Source organism: Ursus maritimus, unplaced genomic scaffold (genome assembly GCF_017311325.1).
Source record: "Ursus maritimus isolate PB19 unplaced genomic scaffold, ASM1731132v1 scaffold_1, whole genome shotgun sequence".
NCBI classification, from domain to species: Eukaryota; Metazoa; Chordata; class Mammalia; order Carnivora; family Ursidae; genus Ursus; species Ursus maritimus.
Genome location: NW_024423343.1, coordinates 62,782,874 through 62,799,703, shown reverse-complemented (window position 1 = coordinate 62,799,703; position 16,830 = coordinate 62,782,874). Strand labels below are relative to the sequence as shown.

The window sequence follows — 16,830 nt, the reverse complement described above, 5'->3', positions numbered from 1 at the left end:
CACATTGGGTATTTTCTGAAGAGACATTTTTCTGACTTGGACCATATTTTTGAGCAATGCATTCATCCCAGCACTATGGTATCAAGCCATTGACCTTTATTTCCAAATTCCTTAAGCTACGAAGATCTCAGGATCATATATATAATTACTTCACAGTTCTAGACAATTATTTGTGTAATGGGAAATGAAGATAGATCTGTTATTTGTTAATGTTGTAAGAACATATCCTTTTATAAACCACTGAATTCCAAATTTAAAATTTCCTGAACAGCTGGTTAGAAGAATGGTTCGTAATAATGAACCCTTTTGAAATGTCTGTTAATACTAATCTGTGCATATTTCTAAGAATTCTTTCACTGATAATAGAAGTTGTGAAATGAGAAGAAAATCCCAGAGTGTATTAATTACATTGACTATTCCTCATTGTTTTCTATATCTGACTTCTTAAAGCTATCGTTTTACTCCGTAGAAACACAGAAGGGTGACTATGCAACCCTTCTGTGACTGACTATAGGCATGTGAATAATTGGTCTGGAAAGGAAGAGCATTCTATCTTATATTGTACTACCTTGCTTTTTAAAAAATGCTTTAAACATGGACTCTCCATAAAAAGTAAAATTCAGGAAGGTATAATGAGTTTTGTAACTGGGCAAATTTTATTGGTTGATTGATTATTTATCTTGTTTTTAAAAACTGCAGAAGAAAAACACATGTTTCAAGCTCAAGAAAACAGATCTGTAGTCACACATCTCTCATGATTTAAGAAAATAGGAAGTGGACATAAATATATACTTATGTATGTATTTATGTATATGTATACGTACATAAGTATAAATAAGTGGACATAAGTTAGATCTATATGTAATATATTACAAAAAAATAACAATATAAATCTTTTCCCTAAGAACCTCAGAATTCTTCTTATAAAAGACATTCTTTTTTTTTTTTTTAAGATTTTATTTATTTATTTGAAAAAGAGAGAGGCAGCCAGCGAGAGAAGGAACACAGGCAGAGGGAGTGGGAGAGGAAGAAGCAGGCTCCCAGCAGAGGAGCCTGACGTGGGGCTCGATCCCAGGACTCTGGGATCACGCCCTGGGCCGAAGGCAGATGCTTAACGACTGAACCACCCAGGCGCCCCTATAAAAGACATTCTTATCCTTGGCATATAATCATTTTCATGATAACAGCTTGTATTTTATCGTGTTTTCTTTTCTTTTAAAGTGCTTCCACCTATGTTCTTTCTGCTTTGTAGGATTTATTCTGTTCTACAAAGAATGATTATTTTGGGTGGATTAGCGATTATTTTCTCCTCAGCAAACAAAAGAAAACAGTTGATATTTAGGGTGCAATGGATTCTATGTCCAGCTATGCCATTAAGTCCGGAGATTTGGGAGAATTCGCTGAACTTTAGATTTTTGTTGACTCATCTGCACAATGAATTGCTACTAAGCCCCAGAGACAAGTCACTTCCAGTACAATGATTTTGTGATGTTAATGCTTAGAATGCTTTCTAACAGAAATGGTCATTTGAAAAGTTCGTTTTCCCTTCCTTTTTCACAGACCACTTTAGCCTTATGGCATGTTCTTTCACAGTATGATTTCCATACTTACAGGTATGCAAATTTCCCCCTATTTTTCCATAGGTATTTTATGACAAGAGCATCTTTACTTGTTCTTCTGTATCACCTCTCTCTTTAAAGTCTCCCTAAACTTATTTCACACTGTTCTCCAATCTCAGTTGCATTCCAGCCTTCTGAAATGGCACCGTAGGAGGTCAGGGGACCAATGTTCCTGTCTTCTTCCTCACCTATCCCTAAGAAAGGGGCTGTCTAGAGGTACCTGGGTGGCTCACTCAGTTGAGCATCTGACTCTTGGTTTGGGCTCAGGTCATGATCTCAGGGTCACAAGATTGAGCCCCATGTAGGGTTCTGCACTCAGCACAAAGTCTGCTCGAGAGTCTCTCTCTCCTCCCTCTGCCTTTGCCTTTACCCACCCCCAACTCTCTCTCTCTCAAATAAATAAATAAATCTTAAAAAGGGGGGGCTGTCTTATCAACCTTATGTCACATGTCATCAGCATCAAGATAGGAGCAGATAGACACACTGCCTTAGAGTACACTTAGATGCAGGAAGCATCACTTGCTTATCAAGTGAAGAAAGGATAGACATTGACTTAGAAGGTTAAGAAACAATATGGACACAGCTTGCTAACTCAAGGTAAGTTTTCTACTCTATGACTACCTGTGTAGGCAAAGTTACTGACGAGAAGGAGAGAGAAATTAAAATGTAGTGTTTTTTCTGTGATCAAAATGAAAGTCCACAAGGCAATGGAATCCAAATCTCTTAATAATCAGGCCACTGATTTCCTGACCATTAATCTTGGGCATTTCCCAGTAGGATGAAAAGTGATAAAAGTCAAATATTTGAAAAGTAAATACCATCTGTAAATTTTAGCAAAAATAAACTGCGGACTTTCTGTTAAGATAAATAAAAGAATGACATCTTTTATGAATAATATAGAAATTGAAATTTATATTTTAATGTGGAAAAACTTTAGGGAGTCATGTTCAGTAAAATCTATATAGTGATCATTCACAACAAAATAATAGTACAGTTGAATATAAATTGAATTAATCTGTGTAGATAGATAATCCACAGGGGAAAATAGAGATATATTTTCCTTATCATGTGAAAGACTTTCAGTAGCACGTGAGAATGTCTTTTTATCACAATCAACTGGAGAAATGTACTTCTGTATGGATATGAGGTTTTGAATGACAGGTGAATTTCAAAAATAACTGACATATGTTATGAACAAATCACTGTTGTACAATCATAGCTTGCATATATCACAACTTCATATTCCTGTATATTTTGTATTTATGTTAAGTAAAATATATTTATAATTTTAATTGAAATATGTGAAAATGTTTATTTGAGTAAGAACTCCCTATGGAAAACCAGATACTCAGGGAGCCAAAACAAATGATTATTAATTTTTTCTGGATCACAGAAGTTGTTCTCATCTGTTGTGTACATAAACCTTAAAAGAAACTAAAAACAGAAAAAGCAAACAATTCTGTAAGATGGTTCAGTGTGGGAGCTGGGGAAGGAGGTAGGAAGAACAGGAAAGGGAAGAAACAGCTTGGTTATCTGTCACCTGGGAATGTTTGGGTCTTGGTTTACAATGATTAAATCAAACCAATCCAAATAACAAAGTACCTGAAAGAGCCCTACTCTGTGAGTTCCAGAAACTACCAGTCCTAAGGTGAATGGCAGGGGGTGCATGACCGAGTAATGAATACGCATAATGCATGCATACATGTATGTCTGTACCTGTATGTAAATAGGTACATACAATACACCGATTGGTCCCAGAAAGAGCCCTTGCAATGATTTTGGAATTAGAGTTCTTTAAGAATGAATAGTAAACCATCAAGCAAAGTGGTAACAGCAAAGAATACTAGATGAAAGAAGAAAATCTAGTTTTGAGACCAGCTCTGGCACATATACCCATGGAGAGTCCTTGTCTTCCTCTCACATAAGGAAACATTTAGACATGTTTCCATATGCCTAAAAGGAGCTGGTTAGATTAGGTGAGGCTGTATGATCTCTAAGACCTTTCTGTTTCTAACAACTATTATTCTGTGATCATGCAATCAGTCTTTTGCTCTGTTTCCAAGCATGTAATTCCTGTTACCCTGTATTTTTGTCAGGTAGATGGCTTAAATGGGAAAATATCAGACCATGTGAAATGGGTGGCTGACAAAGCTTTTTCTAATGGTACTATTATTTCTTTCTCATGTAACACATGTCTCTGTGAATAAAAGAAATAAACCGACAGTCTATAATTCTCATGGCAATCACTTATTTTCGCTAGATCTATCTCCTCGAGTGTTAAGGGGTGGAGAGAGAAGCAAAGAGCAATTTTTAGACTTGCTAAAGATTTAGCCCACCCATCAAATCTACCTCTAATTAATTGTGTGATCATGGGAAAGTTTTCTAACCACTGTGACTCTCTACGTTCGTATCTATGAATTTCAGAAAAGAATAGCACCTACCTCATGAGATTGTTAGAGAAGTAAATGAGATCATGCCCTCCAGCATTTAACCTAAATCCAACATTCGGTGCCTTGGGAATGTTCATTATTAACATTATGAAGCTTTTAATAACTATTTTTCATCAGAATAATCACAGGAGTAGGAGTGGAGGCAATATTTTTGTTTGATGTGCGCATAAGCATACGCTCCTGTACAGGCATTTTGTAGCTTTGCTTGAAAGCTTGAAGAGGGTGACTGTGGACATTGAAAACACAGTACTGTGAAATGTTGCAGTCTGTTTTATGAGAGCAAATATTTAAAATGCCTTTCCTGTTCATAAGGTGATGCTATTTTCTTTTCAAAGCCTGAAACACATACCTGAGCATGCTACATTTGTTTTCAGTGACTGTTGGCCCTAAAAAGCCTGCAAGTGGATTTGCAGAAGACAGTGCTGCACGGTGCGAGGGCGCGTCAGAGCTCCAGGAAGTGGTGTCCCTGAAGGAGCGGATGGCGAGGTACCAGGCAGCTGCTTCCAGGGGTGACTGCCGCAGCTTCTCTGCCAATGTAAGCTGCTCCCGGTGGTTCTGCACGAGCAGTGGGCTTTTGGTCTGCCCTTCACACTCCTCCTTCCATCGCAATACAGGAATACTACTGGGCATTGGGATAAAACCGAGAAAGCAGACATAGTGTAAATCAAAGTTCAGAGGATATGAGGTTAAGCTCCAGCGCTACTACCGACTCGCTGTGTGGATTTGGGCTATCTTCACCCCTCTCTGAGCTTCAGTCTCCTTAACTGCAGAATGGGAATAGTCATCCACCACAGAGGGTCTTAGAGAGAAGTCAAAGTGATAATTTTCGTGTAAGCCATAAGGCAGGGTATAAGTGTGTTATTATTGCCATCATTATCATTTAACCTATAGCTATTCTCCTCAGGAAGGTTGGGAATTAATTTCAGATTTTAATAATGTGGGTCTGCATGCCGCCCTCCTCGGTCTCATGTATAGTTCATTTAAATTCACTGGCAGTATCATTTTTTTTTTTTTTTTTTTTTTTTTTTTTTTTTTTTTGCTTTTCTCATTTCTCTGTATGCACTAAATCCATTAGGAGTAGCTTAATCAACATAGAAATGAGGGAGATTAGCAATGTAGGCACTCTGCTAAACCAATTATGATTATAGGAAACAGCAGGATTCAGTAGGACCACCAATTTTTAGAGCCAAAGCATAATAAAGTCATATTCAAAAGAATTTGTTGGGTTCCATCATCTGTGGCCTTCAATCCACAGGGTTTGATGAGTCATTTTATTAGTAGCGGCTTTACAGCTTAATGGAATATAAGGATACTCTTTTATAATTATAATCTCCAAATTAGCAAAGTTGTTCATTTAACCAAAAGAGAAAGAGAGTGAAAGAATAGCCAAGAAGGGTGGTGTTCTAAAATAGCTACTCTTAACATTCTTCTTTACAAATTATTTAGAGACAAGGCTGACTGTGCCAAAGTCATTAACAATATTGTAATTCCAAATGACATTTAAGTTTTTACATAGTCATTAAAATCCATTTTAGATGCAGCATGGTTTTGAATGAATGTACAGAAATCACAGAAGTAGCTCGAGCTCTTCCAAAATAAATAGTATCACGCCAGAGCCTCCTGCCGGTCTTCTTAGATAGCACCCCCTGCTGGATCATTCAGGAACTTTACTACAAATTAGTGTTCTAAATTGGAGAAAAGATTCTTGGGGAAACAAATAGAGTTTGAAAGTACAGAGTGAGAGAAGGATTATACAGTAAACAATTTTTTTTTTAATTTAGGAACACTTTTATCTTTACAGGCACTAGGAAAATACACCATAAGACAAATTTGTATTTATAATGTGCTAAAAAGAGCATATTTAAATCGGGCACTAAGAAAACTTAATTATCCCACTATTTAATACAAAAACAAAACAGCGTTAATGCTACTACAAAGGTAGCCTACACATAAAGAATTTAATAATCCTTCTCTTCTATGCCCATTTACAGGCAAAACAAACTGAGGGGAAGTGACTTATGAGAGATCATGCATTAGTGACAAAGCCAGTCTAAATTCCTGGTCTCTGGACTCCTGTGCTCTTTTAACTAAATCCAACTGCCTCCTCTCATACAAGAAAGCATCTGTGGCCCAACAAATACCCTATTATTTGGTTTGGCCCTAAGTTAATATTATGCAGGAGGTGGGGAAAGGAAGAGCACATATATTATCTCGTAAATAGTAAATATCTAGTAAATATCTAGTAAAAAAAACACTAGTAAATATCTAAAGAAAACAAAATAAATGCCTTACTGCCTTATCTGGTCAGATGCATCAAATGTCTGTTCAATTACAAAATCATGGAAACTGCCTTTAACAACATTTCTGTCTATACACATAACCCAAGTATTTTAGGGGCAAAATCTGGAGGTCTCTGATTCGGCCCCAAACTGAATCCATTATATTTCAGTCACATTGAGATCAGGTTCTCCTGGTCCTCAGCCAGATGGCATTTGGTTGAACCTAAATGAAAGTCATGCCAGTGGAAAGGCAGTGGTCTGAGGGAGAGTCCTCGAAGAGAAGGGGGAGGTAACATTCATTAAGCAATGAATTAAAATGCCAGATTCTGCATTGTGCAATTTTATTTCCTTTATCATTTTTTAACAGAAGAAATGTGTGGAAAATATATTGCTATTCCCAGTTTATAAGAAATAAAACTTGAACTCTAGTCCAAGGTTTTAAGTATCAGAACTGGAATTAGAATCACTATTTGTCCAACTCCTCAAACTCTTATTTCTACTATGTTCAAGGACCCAATGACAGTTCTTTGTAAAGAAAAGATAATTGTGTAATATATTAACTTAGGTAAGTGTTAGGTAGTTAAATTACCTTATTATTAAAATAACTTAATATTAAGTAGGTACTGTGTTAGGTATTTAAATTAACTTGTTAATAAAATGACTTAATTATTATGGGCATACCCATTAGGTTCCAAATCTTATTTCTGAGTCCAAGAATAAGAAACATTGAATAAGGATAAACCTACAAATGTTTAACACAAAGCCACCTGTTCTGTGGTCATTTACAATAACGTGAATTAGTTGAACTGTATAGCACATGGGGCTAAACAAGGCAAAGTCACCACTATGCTCTCCATCAGAGCAAGGAAACCTCACTCCATCTCATGCCCACAGACTGCTCCTTGAGCAAGTCCGGCCATCTCACATATGTAAACCTTCATTTACAAGCTGAGCGGAATAAAGAAACCATGTCACCACCACTAAACTACAATTCAAAGGACTTCCTCACTTAGGTGGTTGAGCAGCAGCAATAGTGTAATAGTACGACTACTGATAAAATCAATTAACTATATGCATTTTTGCACATGTAATATGGTCTGATTCCAAAGCACAATGCTAAAGGAAAGGAATGGGTATATTTGGTTTTTTAATCCATTCGGTAGATGAGAGGAAACATGTGCAGTATAGGAACTGGTATTTTTGTGAAAATGCACTTACTAGGAAAGTATTCAGTCATTAACATAATTACTGAGGCTTACTAGATTAATTTGCACATGATTTGGGCATTGTTTATAGTTGCTGGAAAGAGTAGGCTTCTTCTTAACAATAATTGCCTTAATTTCCATAATTTAATACTCATCTATTATCTATGTTTGATCAATCGAGGAAGGCCACTTATGTACATTAAATGTCAGGGAGGGATATAAGAAATACTGTGGCCTTAACTCACCCTTTCCCTTCTTTATCTTAAATTTCAAAATAAATGCCACACTTTCTCTTGAACTTATCTTGTATCAAACAGCAGTAACTGACCAGGATTTACATTTGAAGTTTGTTGCAGAATTTGATAGAATATATACCTAAAACATTTAAGTCTACATTCTTATCCCTTCTTCCCATGCAGCAAATATGCATATTCTTAGCTATCAGATGGTGCATGGAATTGGGGAAAGGTTATGAATTTGAGAAAGCAGCCATTTGAATTTGCTAGTAATTCAGATAATCCCAATTATTAATTTATTCTCCAATATTTTGGAATATGAGAAACCCCAAGATTATAGTTGTATTTTTAGTATCTGTTTGAGAAACCATGTATTGGGTCATGATTTCAGGATCCCAGGAGTCCGCAGTCCATGTTAGGGGAACTTGAGCTCACGGGCATCCAGTTACTTCCAGGTCTCAAGGCTTCAGGGTTACATCAGGACTGGGCCAGACCTCAGGAGACCTCCTGTGATTTGAAGGGTTGCTGAATCTCTTCCCAGTTTTAAGCAGTCCTAGAAGCTTCCTGGAGGAGGGCTGGTTGGCATGGGGCCTGTTTGCTTGAGAGTTGTCATCCCATCTGGGCTTGAGGGCCTGCTGGGCTGGGGAGTGTGTTGAATCATCCAAACCAAAGCCCTTAAGGTACTGCACTTCCCACAGGGGCATACGATCTGATACGGCTCCTCAGTGTTTTTCAAGTTGCTCCAAATGATGCCTGTTGAATTAGGCTTTCTGTTCTGCAAAATGCCAACAATAGCCTAGAATCCTCCAACCCTAAACCTTCTAAGCTAAGTCCTGGGGTATGCCAACCCCGGAGTAGTTGTTTTTATGCCTGTCCTTTAGTACCAGTGATAAAGACGGACAGCAGCCATTAAGAGAGATATGGGTTCAAATTCCAGCTTCTACTCACACCCCAGCTATGAGACTTAACAAGCTGCCTTACTTGCCTGAACCTCAATTCCCCCATTTTAAAATGAGAATAAATGCCCATATCTCACAGAATATGGAGAATCATCAAATGACAAGATATATGTAAACACACAGAAATCACTCAGCACTAATATTAAGTAGTTGTTACTATTACTGATATTGACATTTTTGCATAAGAGAGGCTTATTTTATTCATCTTTAGTGATTTAAATACATTTTGGAATGAGTCAAATGTTTTTAATATTCTTAATAATGTGTTGCTTATGTAGACACTTGTGATTTTAATGACAACTTTACTGTGGGTTAAAATTGAATCCATTATTATAATTTCTACTAGTCTGTGTATTATTAGAGAAATACATCCTATAGGTCTAATCTCCAGATATCAAAATCTATCTGAGATAAGGAGAATTAACTCAATATTTTGAAGTTCCTTCTGACTTTATATCAAACACTGATAAATGAGAAAACAACATGGAGAGATTATTTTTTATTAAGGTTTTCTGTAAGGGCCTACTGAAATAATTGCGTATGTTCATATTTTTTAATATACCACGCATCAATAATTGTCAACTATAAAAAATACTAGCTTGTAAGTCCCATCTTGAGCAGATACAAAGCTGAATTTTCCTTTTTCTTAAATTGTCTTAGATGATGGAGGAATCTGGAATGTGCACAGTGCCTGGTGGTTTGGCCAGAGTGAAGAAACAATTTGAGAAGGACAAATTTGCTGCTTCTTTTAATACCTTGTCTCAGTACCAACACCAGCACCACAACAGATCTGAGCAGGTAATGCGACTGCAGGTAATGGATAAACCACATACGGTCGAGTGCTCTCATTTCAGTGCCAATGCAGAAAGCCCCGTTTGGTGGTACATTTATTTTCATTACTCATTAACAAATATTGTAATTTTAAGATGCTTTAGAAAATCATCTTTAAAGCATATCAATGTATTGATTTACTTACTTGGAGCATTTTGTCATATTTCTAGTGAACCATGCTGGAAGATTTTTCTTCTCAGCTTCTAAAGTTTCAAACATAAATAAAAAATTAAATAGCCTGGGTTAGTCAACAGGTAAATAGAAATGTTGAGAGCCACGTTTATATTGGGCCTCTGCTTCTAGATTATAATTCATGATAAACTATCTGCTGGTTGTTTGCATAGATCAAATGTTAAGCATTATTTAGCTGATCATTGTGGTGAGTTTTCTGTTTTCTTTAAAATCATCAAAAATTGAATAGTGGAGCCCAGATGTTACATAAAACTGCATAATGCAACTTCTACATTTTATCTTATATAAAAGATTTTTTCCCCCATTTCATTCCTCCATTACCATATATCACCAAATATTGTCATGGGTTATAATGATTTTTGAATGTGAGAATCTCAGTAATAAAACCCATTAGACTGAGCTCGGCACTTTGAAAAATAGTAATTGCACTGTAAACAGCTGTATTTAGGTCCGTATTTTCCATGAGGAAGAGAGTAACTGGGGTACTTCTAAAATTTTGTAATGGAAAATAAAAGGTAGTTTTTTGTTTGGTTGGTTTTTGTTTTTAAAAAAAAGTCCCTAAGATATTTGTAGTTACCTAAGTTTTTAAAATTAAGGCAATTGTGTGGTATAGTATGGGTGGGAGGAGGAAGAGGAGGAAGTATACCAGATAGGATGATTAAAAATCTGATATGTGAAATAGTATTTGTTTTCTTTCTCTGGATTTGTCTGAAAAGTATAAACTGTACAATATAAATAGCTCAATGAATTTATAGTAAGATTTATTTTAACTTTGCCCAAAGGAAACAAAACGTAAATAAGAAATTACAACTGGATATACTTGTGGTCTGATACATAGCTGTTGCAACAACATAGGAGTCTTTAAGTGAGTCAGTGGTGTGTTTGCTTGAAACTGGTCAACAATACAAAATGTTGTTAGTTATCCTTAATAAATTAAGTAACGAATTCCACATAGAAATCTATGTCTGTACAGATCCTTTGTTTTGCGGGGAGACATTGTGATAGAGTGTAAGGGCGATGGGACTTGTAGATCTGAGTTCAGAGGCCACTTCTGCCACCTACCGGCTGAGTGACATAGACACAAGGCCACCTTCATGGCGCATGGCCCTGGGTAGCACTCAGGGCCCCATTCTCAGAAGGGCCTGGCACTTAGCTTAATGCTTTGCTATCATCATCTTGAAATTCTTAATAATTTTGAACAAGGGACCCAGGTCTGGCATTCTCATTTTGCACCAGGTCTGGCAATTTATGTAGTCAGTGCAACACAGACCAAATTCATCACCCCTCAACTCTCAGTTTCTGATTAAGATCAGACAACTGATGAGGGATTTGTCCATTTCATGAGGTTACTGTGGAGGTCTAATATGACGTAGAGCAGTTTCTGTGAAAGTATTTCATTATCCATGAAACTCGAAATCAATTAGGACTCTTTAATTGCAAGAGACAGAAAGCCCAACCAAAAGGAACATTGTAGATTCACAAACATGCAGTCTTGTGGAAGGAGATTTGGTGTCAGCTCTAGTGGTTTCCTGGAGCAGCTGGCTTGTACCAACCCTCCGGTTATTAAATGTTTAGGAATGTTGCAAACCAGATAATGGCATGTTAATAGCTTGAAATCCACCACATTGAGAATGTTTGAAATCGAGAAATTGGCAAATACAACAAATCAGGGATATTCTTTCTTTCTCTCTTTCTTCTTTCCTTTCCTTCTCTGCTTTTTCTCTTTTTTCCTTGAGAACCCTTTATTAAATATGTATTTCCTTACCATTAATGTAAAGGCTCAACATATGCCGCTAGCATAATAGCTAAGAGCATAGAAACTGGAGCCAGATCACTCGCATCCAAATCCTTTCTTCTTCATCTGTTAGTGGCGTGACATTAGGCAAGTTCCTTAGCTTATCTGTGCCTCAGTTTCCACAATTATAAAGTCAAGATCATAACAGTACCCACCTCATAAGTTTGTTAGGAGGATTAAATGGATTATATTTGTAAAGTGCTTAACACTGTGCCTGTCCCATTGTAAGCAATACACAGTGTGTGTTTTTAAAAATAATAATAATAATATCACCTTAAACATATTTCTTTTTTTTTTTAACCTCACTTCTTCTGGGCTGCTCCCATTCTCACCGAGGTTTCCCCCCAGATTGTAGCAAAAAAGATACAGAGGAAAAGATCCTTTTCCCGGAAGTTTCAGTAACAAGCCTTCTTACTGCATCTAATTGGCTCTAAATGGAACACTCATGTTCTTCCTAGAACTAATTGCTACAGCCGGGGGACACTGATTGGCTGAAGCCTCTATACCTGTTGGGCTAAGTGGGAGTTCTCAGCACTCAGTTATCAAGGGAGAATAAATGGATACTGGGTAAAAGCAAAACCAACAGCAGCAACATACGAAAGTTATATATACACACACACACACACACACACATACACACACTCACTCACGCACACACCTGCTATAAGCTCCTTGTGAATGTAATCTATTATTATAATCTATAGGTCCTACTCTGGAACATGAAATATTAATGTATATGAGTGTAATAAATAAAACCATACTAGAAGTCTATCTGCAGGACCCTGGGCCTGTAGTAACCTCTCTGAACTTCAGTTTCATTATCTACGTGTGGACATGCTAATAATGCCCAACAATTCCATGAGGAATGACTAAGCCTAGGTCATAATGCCATGTAAGATAAATAATATATAAAGGAAACATGTTAGAATAAACTAATAAATATCTTTTATTGAACTGTATGCTGAAGTTTGTGGGAAGATGAAAGAAAAAAAGTCATCCGTAACTTAGAAAATGAAATGACTAATTTATAATCCTTATTAGAAATTTGAGATACATGTCAAATTTGGTTATAGAGGGGAAAAAGAAAAAATCTTGTCTTCGATACTCACTTAAACTTTTAAAGCTATTAAATGTGTTCTAAAATTTGCTTCTCTTATCAGCGGGGATTGAGGATGTTTACAGGTATAGGCGGGTAGTTAATTCTGTTTTACCTAAGCTGTTGTCCATCCAGATGGTGTTTTCGGTCTTCGCTTGTTGAAAGTACTTGAGATTTATCTCTCTGCTAAGTCTGCCCCCGGCCAAAAAAAAATTTATTTTGTTAATATATAAAAATTAATATTCATTTGAAAATCAAGTTTAATTAGAGTTAAAAGAAAGAACATTTGTTTTGAATTTCTGACAATATTTAATGTCACAATTAGTAATAATCGTATAAGGTGTAATAATTAAGTTCAATCTGCCTCTCTCCTTTCTAATATACTGAAGTCAGATGTTTCAGGGTAATTAGCTATTTGGTAGTCGTTTGGGAGATGAGCAACGGGGCTAGACATGTTTTGGAAATTAAGCTATCTCTCAGGTTCAAGGTCCCTCTGTCTGCTGATTGATCAGACTATTTTTTCAGACTGCCTTTTATTCAAAAAGAGGTTCTGAAATAGGAAAAAAGGAGGTATAAAATATAGGAGCTTTCATTTAAAATCTGAGATAATGTCCTATTTATATATTCTAGACTTGTCATGCTTTGTGGTTCTGCCTGTTGAAGTTACAGCGGCATCACCGCTAGCCTGTGGAGCGTGCTTATGGAAATTAGAAAAAGCGGCCACTCTGGACCATCAGAGCCACTGGGCCAGGGAGGCATGGGGCGAGGCTTCAGCTTCTTAAAAGAATGTGTTGGGGAAATGTTATTTAATCTTTTCCCAAATTCTTAACAGGGTGCCTTGAAAGAGACAGCAGAAGGTATTAGAATACATGTGTAATTGATGGGAGACTGCCATCGTCTCTTTTCTGAGTTCATGTTCACTTGCTCATACTATGGTTTCTGTGTTTTCAAGACTTTCCTTTTTTTTCTTTTTAAACGGCTTTATTGAGATATAAGTTGTATACCGTAAAAGCCACCCATTTTAAGTGTACGAGGCAGCGGCTGTGCAGTGCATTTACAAAGTCGTGTGTCGTCACTGCCGTCCAATGCCACAGCGTCCCCTTCACCCCAGAGTTAAACCTTGGACCCATTAGCAGTCCAAGACATTCCTTTTTGTGACATATTTTCACACTCAGGGTTTGACCTTCATCTTCTCATAGGAATGTTTTTGTTTTCTTTCCGCCATACTTACGGCGTCCTGAGTAGCTCTTCGCTTATTAATTTTGAAGTCCTGGAAGCCTGTACTCTTCTGGGATTGCTTGGTTTGGGTTTTTTTGTTTTGGGGGTTTTTTTTTCCCCCTAAGTGTCTTAAGTGGGAAGGAGCAGATGGAGCTCCACAAATTTGGGAAGTAATCGGTGCCATACAGCACTTAGGCAATTGCTTTTATGTGAAAATGGCTGCGCTGAATCCATGTCAAGAGTGTGAAGCTTTCCTGACCTTCACTCCCGGCAGCCACCTCTCATGTGGACCCAGAGGAAGCTGCGAGACAGCATGTATCTGCATCTATCCGCTGTTTCAAACGTCTGAATGTAAACATTAGCACTCTGGAAAATTACGTGGATTTGAAACAATCCCTAGACAATTTTGGGTTGATAGAAAACACTTTTGACAGCTTGTGACAGATATAATCTGACATCTGTGTGTTTTAGACTCTTTAGAGGTGACCCATAATTATTTTCTAGCAGACTAAACATATTTTTTTTTAAAGATTTTATTTATTCGACAGAGATAGAGACAGCCAGCGAGAGAGGGAACACAAGCAGGGGGAGTGGGAGAGGAAGAAGCAGGCTCATAGCGGAGGAGCCTGATGTGGGGCTCGATCCCACAACGCCGGGATCACGCCCTGAGCCGAAGGCAGGCGCCCAACCGCTGTGCCACCCAGGCGCCCCCAGACTAAACATATTTTTTATCAGCGAAATGTCCACATTGCAAAGCACTTCTCATGTAAGCACTTTAAACCTACCTTTAGCTTTGTGCCGCGTACATAATTCTTCAAGGTCATAGCTTTCTATTAACAGCCCCAACCTAACCTAGATCTCCATGAACAGATAAGCTTGTGGTCAAAGCGTGTCTCGTATTGTCTTTTAATTGTGTATACTGTTTTTTTAATGACGCTTACGACTTAAAGTAGCGTCACTCAAATGGGAAGCTCGAGCGGTGGTTAGGCCTGGTAGCTCCAAAGCCAGACAGCCCGGGTTACAATCCTCTGAGTTAGCCACCTGATCTCTGTAAAATCAGGATGAAGTAACAGGTGTATTTTAAGAATAAAATAAGATGGTCCATGTAAAATTGCGACTGAAATGTCTGACATCTATGAATTGTTCAGTAAACACCAGCTATTATCATCAGCAGTATTGCCACTAAAGCTAAGAGAGCATAATCAAGTGGTAATTATTCTCAGAGGAGAATATGATTCATAAACATTTTATGTTTATGTAAAAAGACAAAGAAGGATAACATTGCTCTATGCCTCACACCTCACACACCTCACCTTTTTTTTTTCTTTTTCCAGTTCTTTGGCCCTTAGAGACAGAATCATTTCCTAGGAGTTCATTAAGTAATTAAAGATTAGTTTAAAATCAACATCCCTCTGAATGCTTTGGGCATCTCTTGTTCTGGAGGAGTCAGTAACTTTAGTGCATATTTTAAAAATTCTAATAGCAGGTCTCCCTTTGAGGAAAAAGTGCTTAACCCCAGCTCTAGGAAATGACAAGATGGGGGGCTCTCGGAGAAAGCCAAAGAAAGGAATACGTATAGGATGTACTTTGCACAGGGACACTGCAGCCCTGGGATGCCATTATGAATAAAAGCATGTTTTTCAAGTGGGAGCAAATGAATAACATAGCATTTGCTTTTGAAGACTGCTGTATTCACAGTATTGTGACACGATGTACTGAGAGGAAAATATAATTAATATATGAATTGAATCAGGCAAGAGAGAAAAAAGCCTACCCTGCTCGAATAAATGAGGAGAAGAGAAAGAGTTGAGGCAGTGTTGAATTTTTTCCATCTCCTGCAAGTGCTGTGGCTTCTTAGCTTGTTTTAGCTGATGTGTGGAAGGGAGAGAAAAACATTTGTAAGGGGTCGGACCTACCTTGTGACATTTTCTGGTTTGTGCTTCGAAACAATGAAGGTAAAATACATTCCTCCAATTGTCTGAATAAAATACAGTGGTTTTTTTTTCAACATACAATGCTAATATGTACAAGTACTAAGAAATAAGGGCTGCTGTTTGCCAGAGAACCGTTTCTTTTCCTGACACCAGCCAGGGAATCATCCTGACCTTTCTCCAGATAGGCCAGCAAATACACATAAATTTCCCACAGAACAAACCATTTAAACCATCTTCTACAACTCTTCCTCAGGACCTATTGCGAGTGAGCGTTGGTACTGAAAAGAACACAGTAAGATTAATTTTTGAATGCTGACTCAGAATCAGAAGACGAAGAGTTTGCTAAATAAAGCGAGCAATAAAACAATGGCCTCAACCAACTGAGCTCTGTCACCCACTAAGAGCCAGAGCTGCACGAGCTGGTTTACGCAGAATTCGGTTCACTGGAGCTCTTTATTAACCAAAACACCCCAGTTCCTGACGCCATACAGCAAACCAGCTTTGCTCGACGCTGATAACTCAGTTTCCTTTTCAGTTCACCAAGAAGTAGAAATGCAAACTTTGATCCATTTGTGGGCTTGGAGATGCACATTTGATAAACCGACTGTTTCACCTCTACTTTTACATTCAAAACGATCTCTGTTATGTTCATGATTGGCCGTTTCGTGACTGCTTTTCACACCTGTGCCCTGGCCATGGCTGCCTTGCCACCTTGTCACAGGTGACCTTCCCATTAACTCAGTCTCCATCTGTGTCTCTTCTCTTCCTATCCATGTCTATCTTCCTATAGCTCTGTAGGTCTTGGGGGCAAGTCCATACTTTTTGTTCTAGAGAAATCAAATCGAAAAGAATTATATTTTGTAAAAACAATTCCTTCTCAAGTTGCAAGGTAAATTAACTGCAGTTAGTACTGCTCGCACCAACTATAATGAAAACAAAAGCAAAAACACGAACTAAACTCCGTAAGAAATTGTATTTTTCAGGATGAAAGAAAGGTTTTCCTACCGGCCCCAACA

The 16,830-nt window shown here is 37.6% G+C and overlaps 1 protein-coding gene across 2 annotated transcripts in view; it reads left to right on the top strand.

Annotated features, from left to right (window-relative positions):
• XIRP2 (xin actin binding repeat containing 2) overlaps positions 1-16,830 on the top strand; it is a 286,390-nt gene that overhangs the window by 233,262 nt on the left and 36,298 nt on the right. For both annotated transcript variants that reach the window (XM_008687061.2, XM_008687060.1), the window contains exons 3-4: positions 4,444-4,604; positions 9,409-9,546. In XM_008687061.2, the coding sequence (XP_008685283.2) occupies positions 4,444-4,604; positions 9,409-9,546 (299 nt within the window). The remainder of the gene's footprint in view (positions 1-4,443; positions 4,605-9,408; positions 9,547-16,830) is intronic.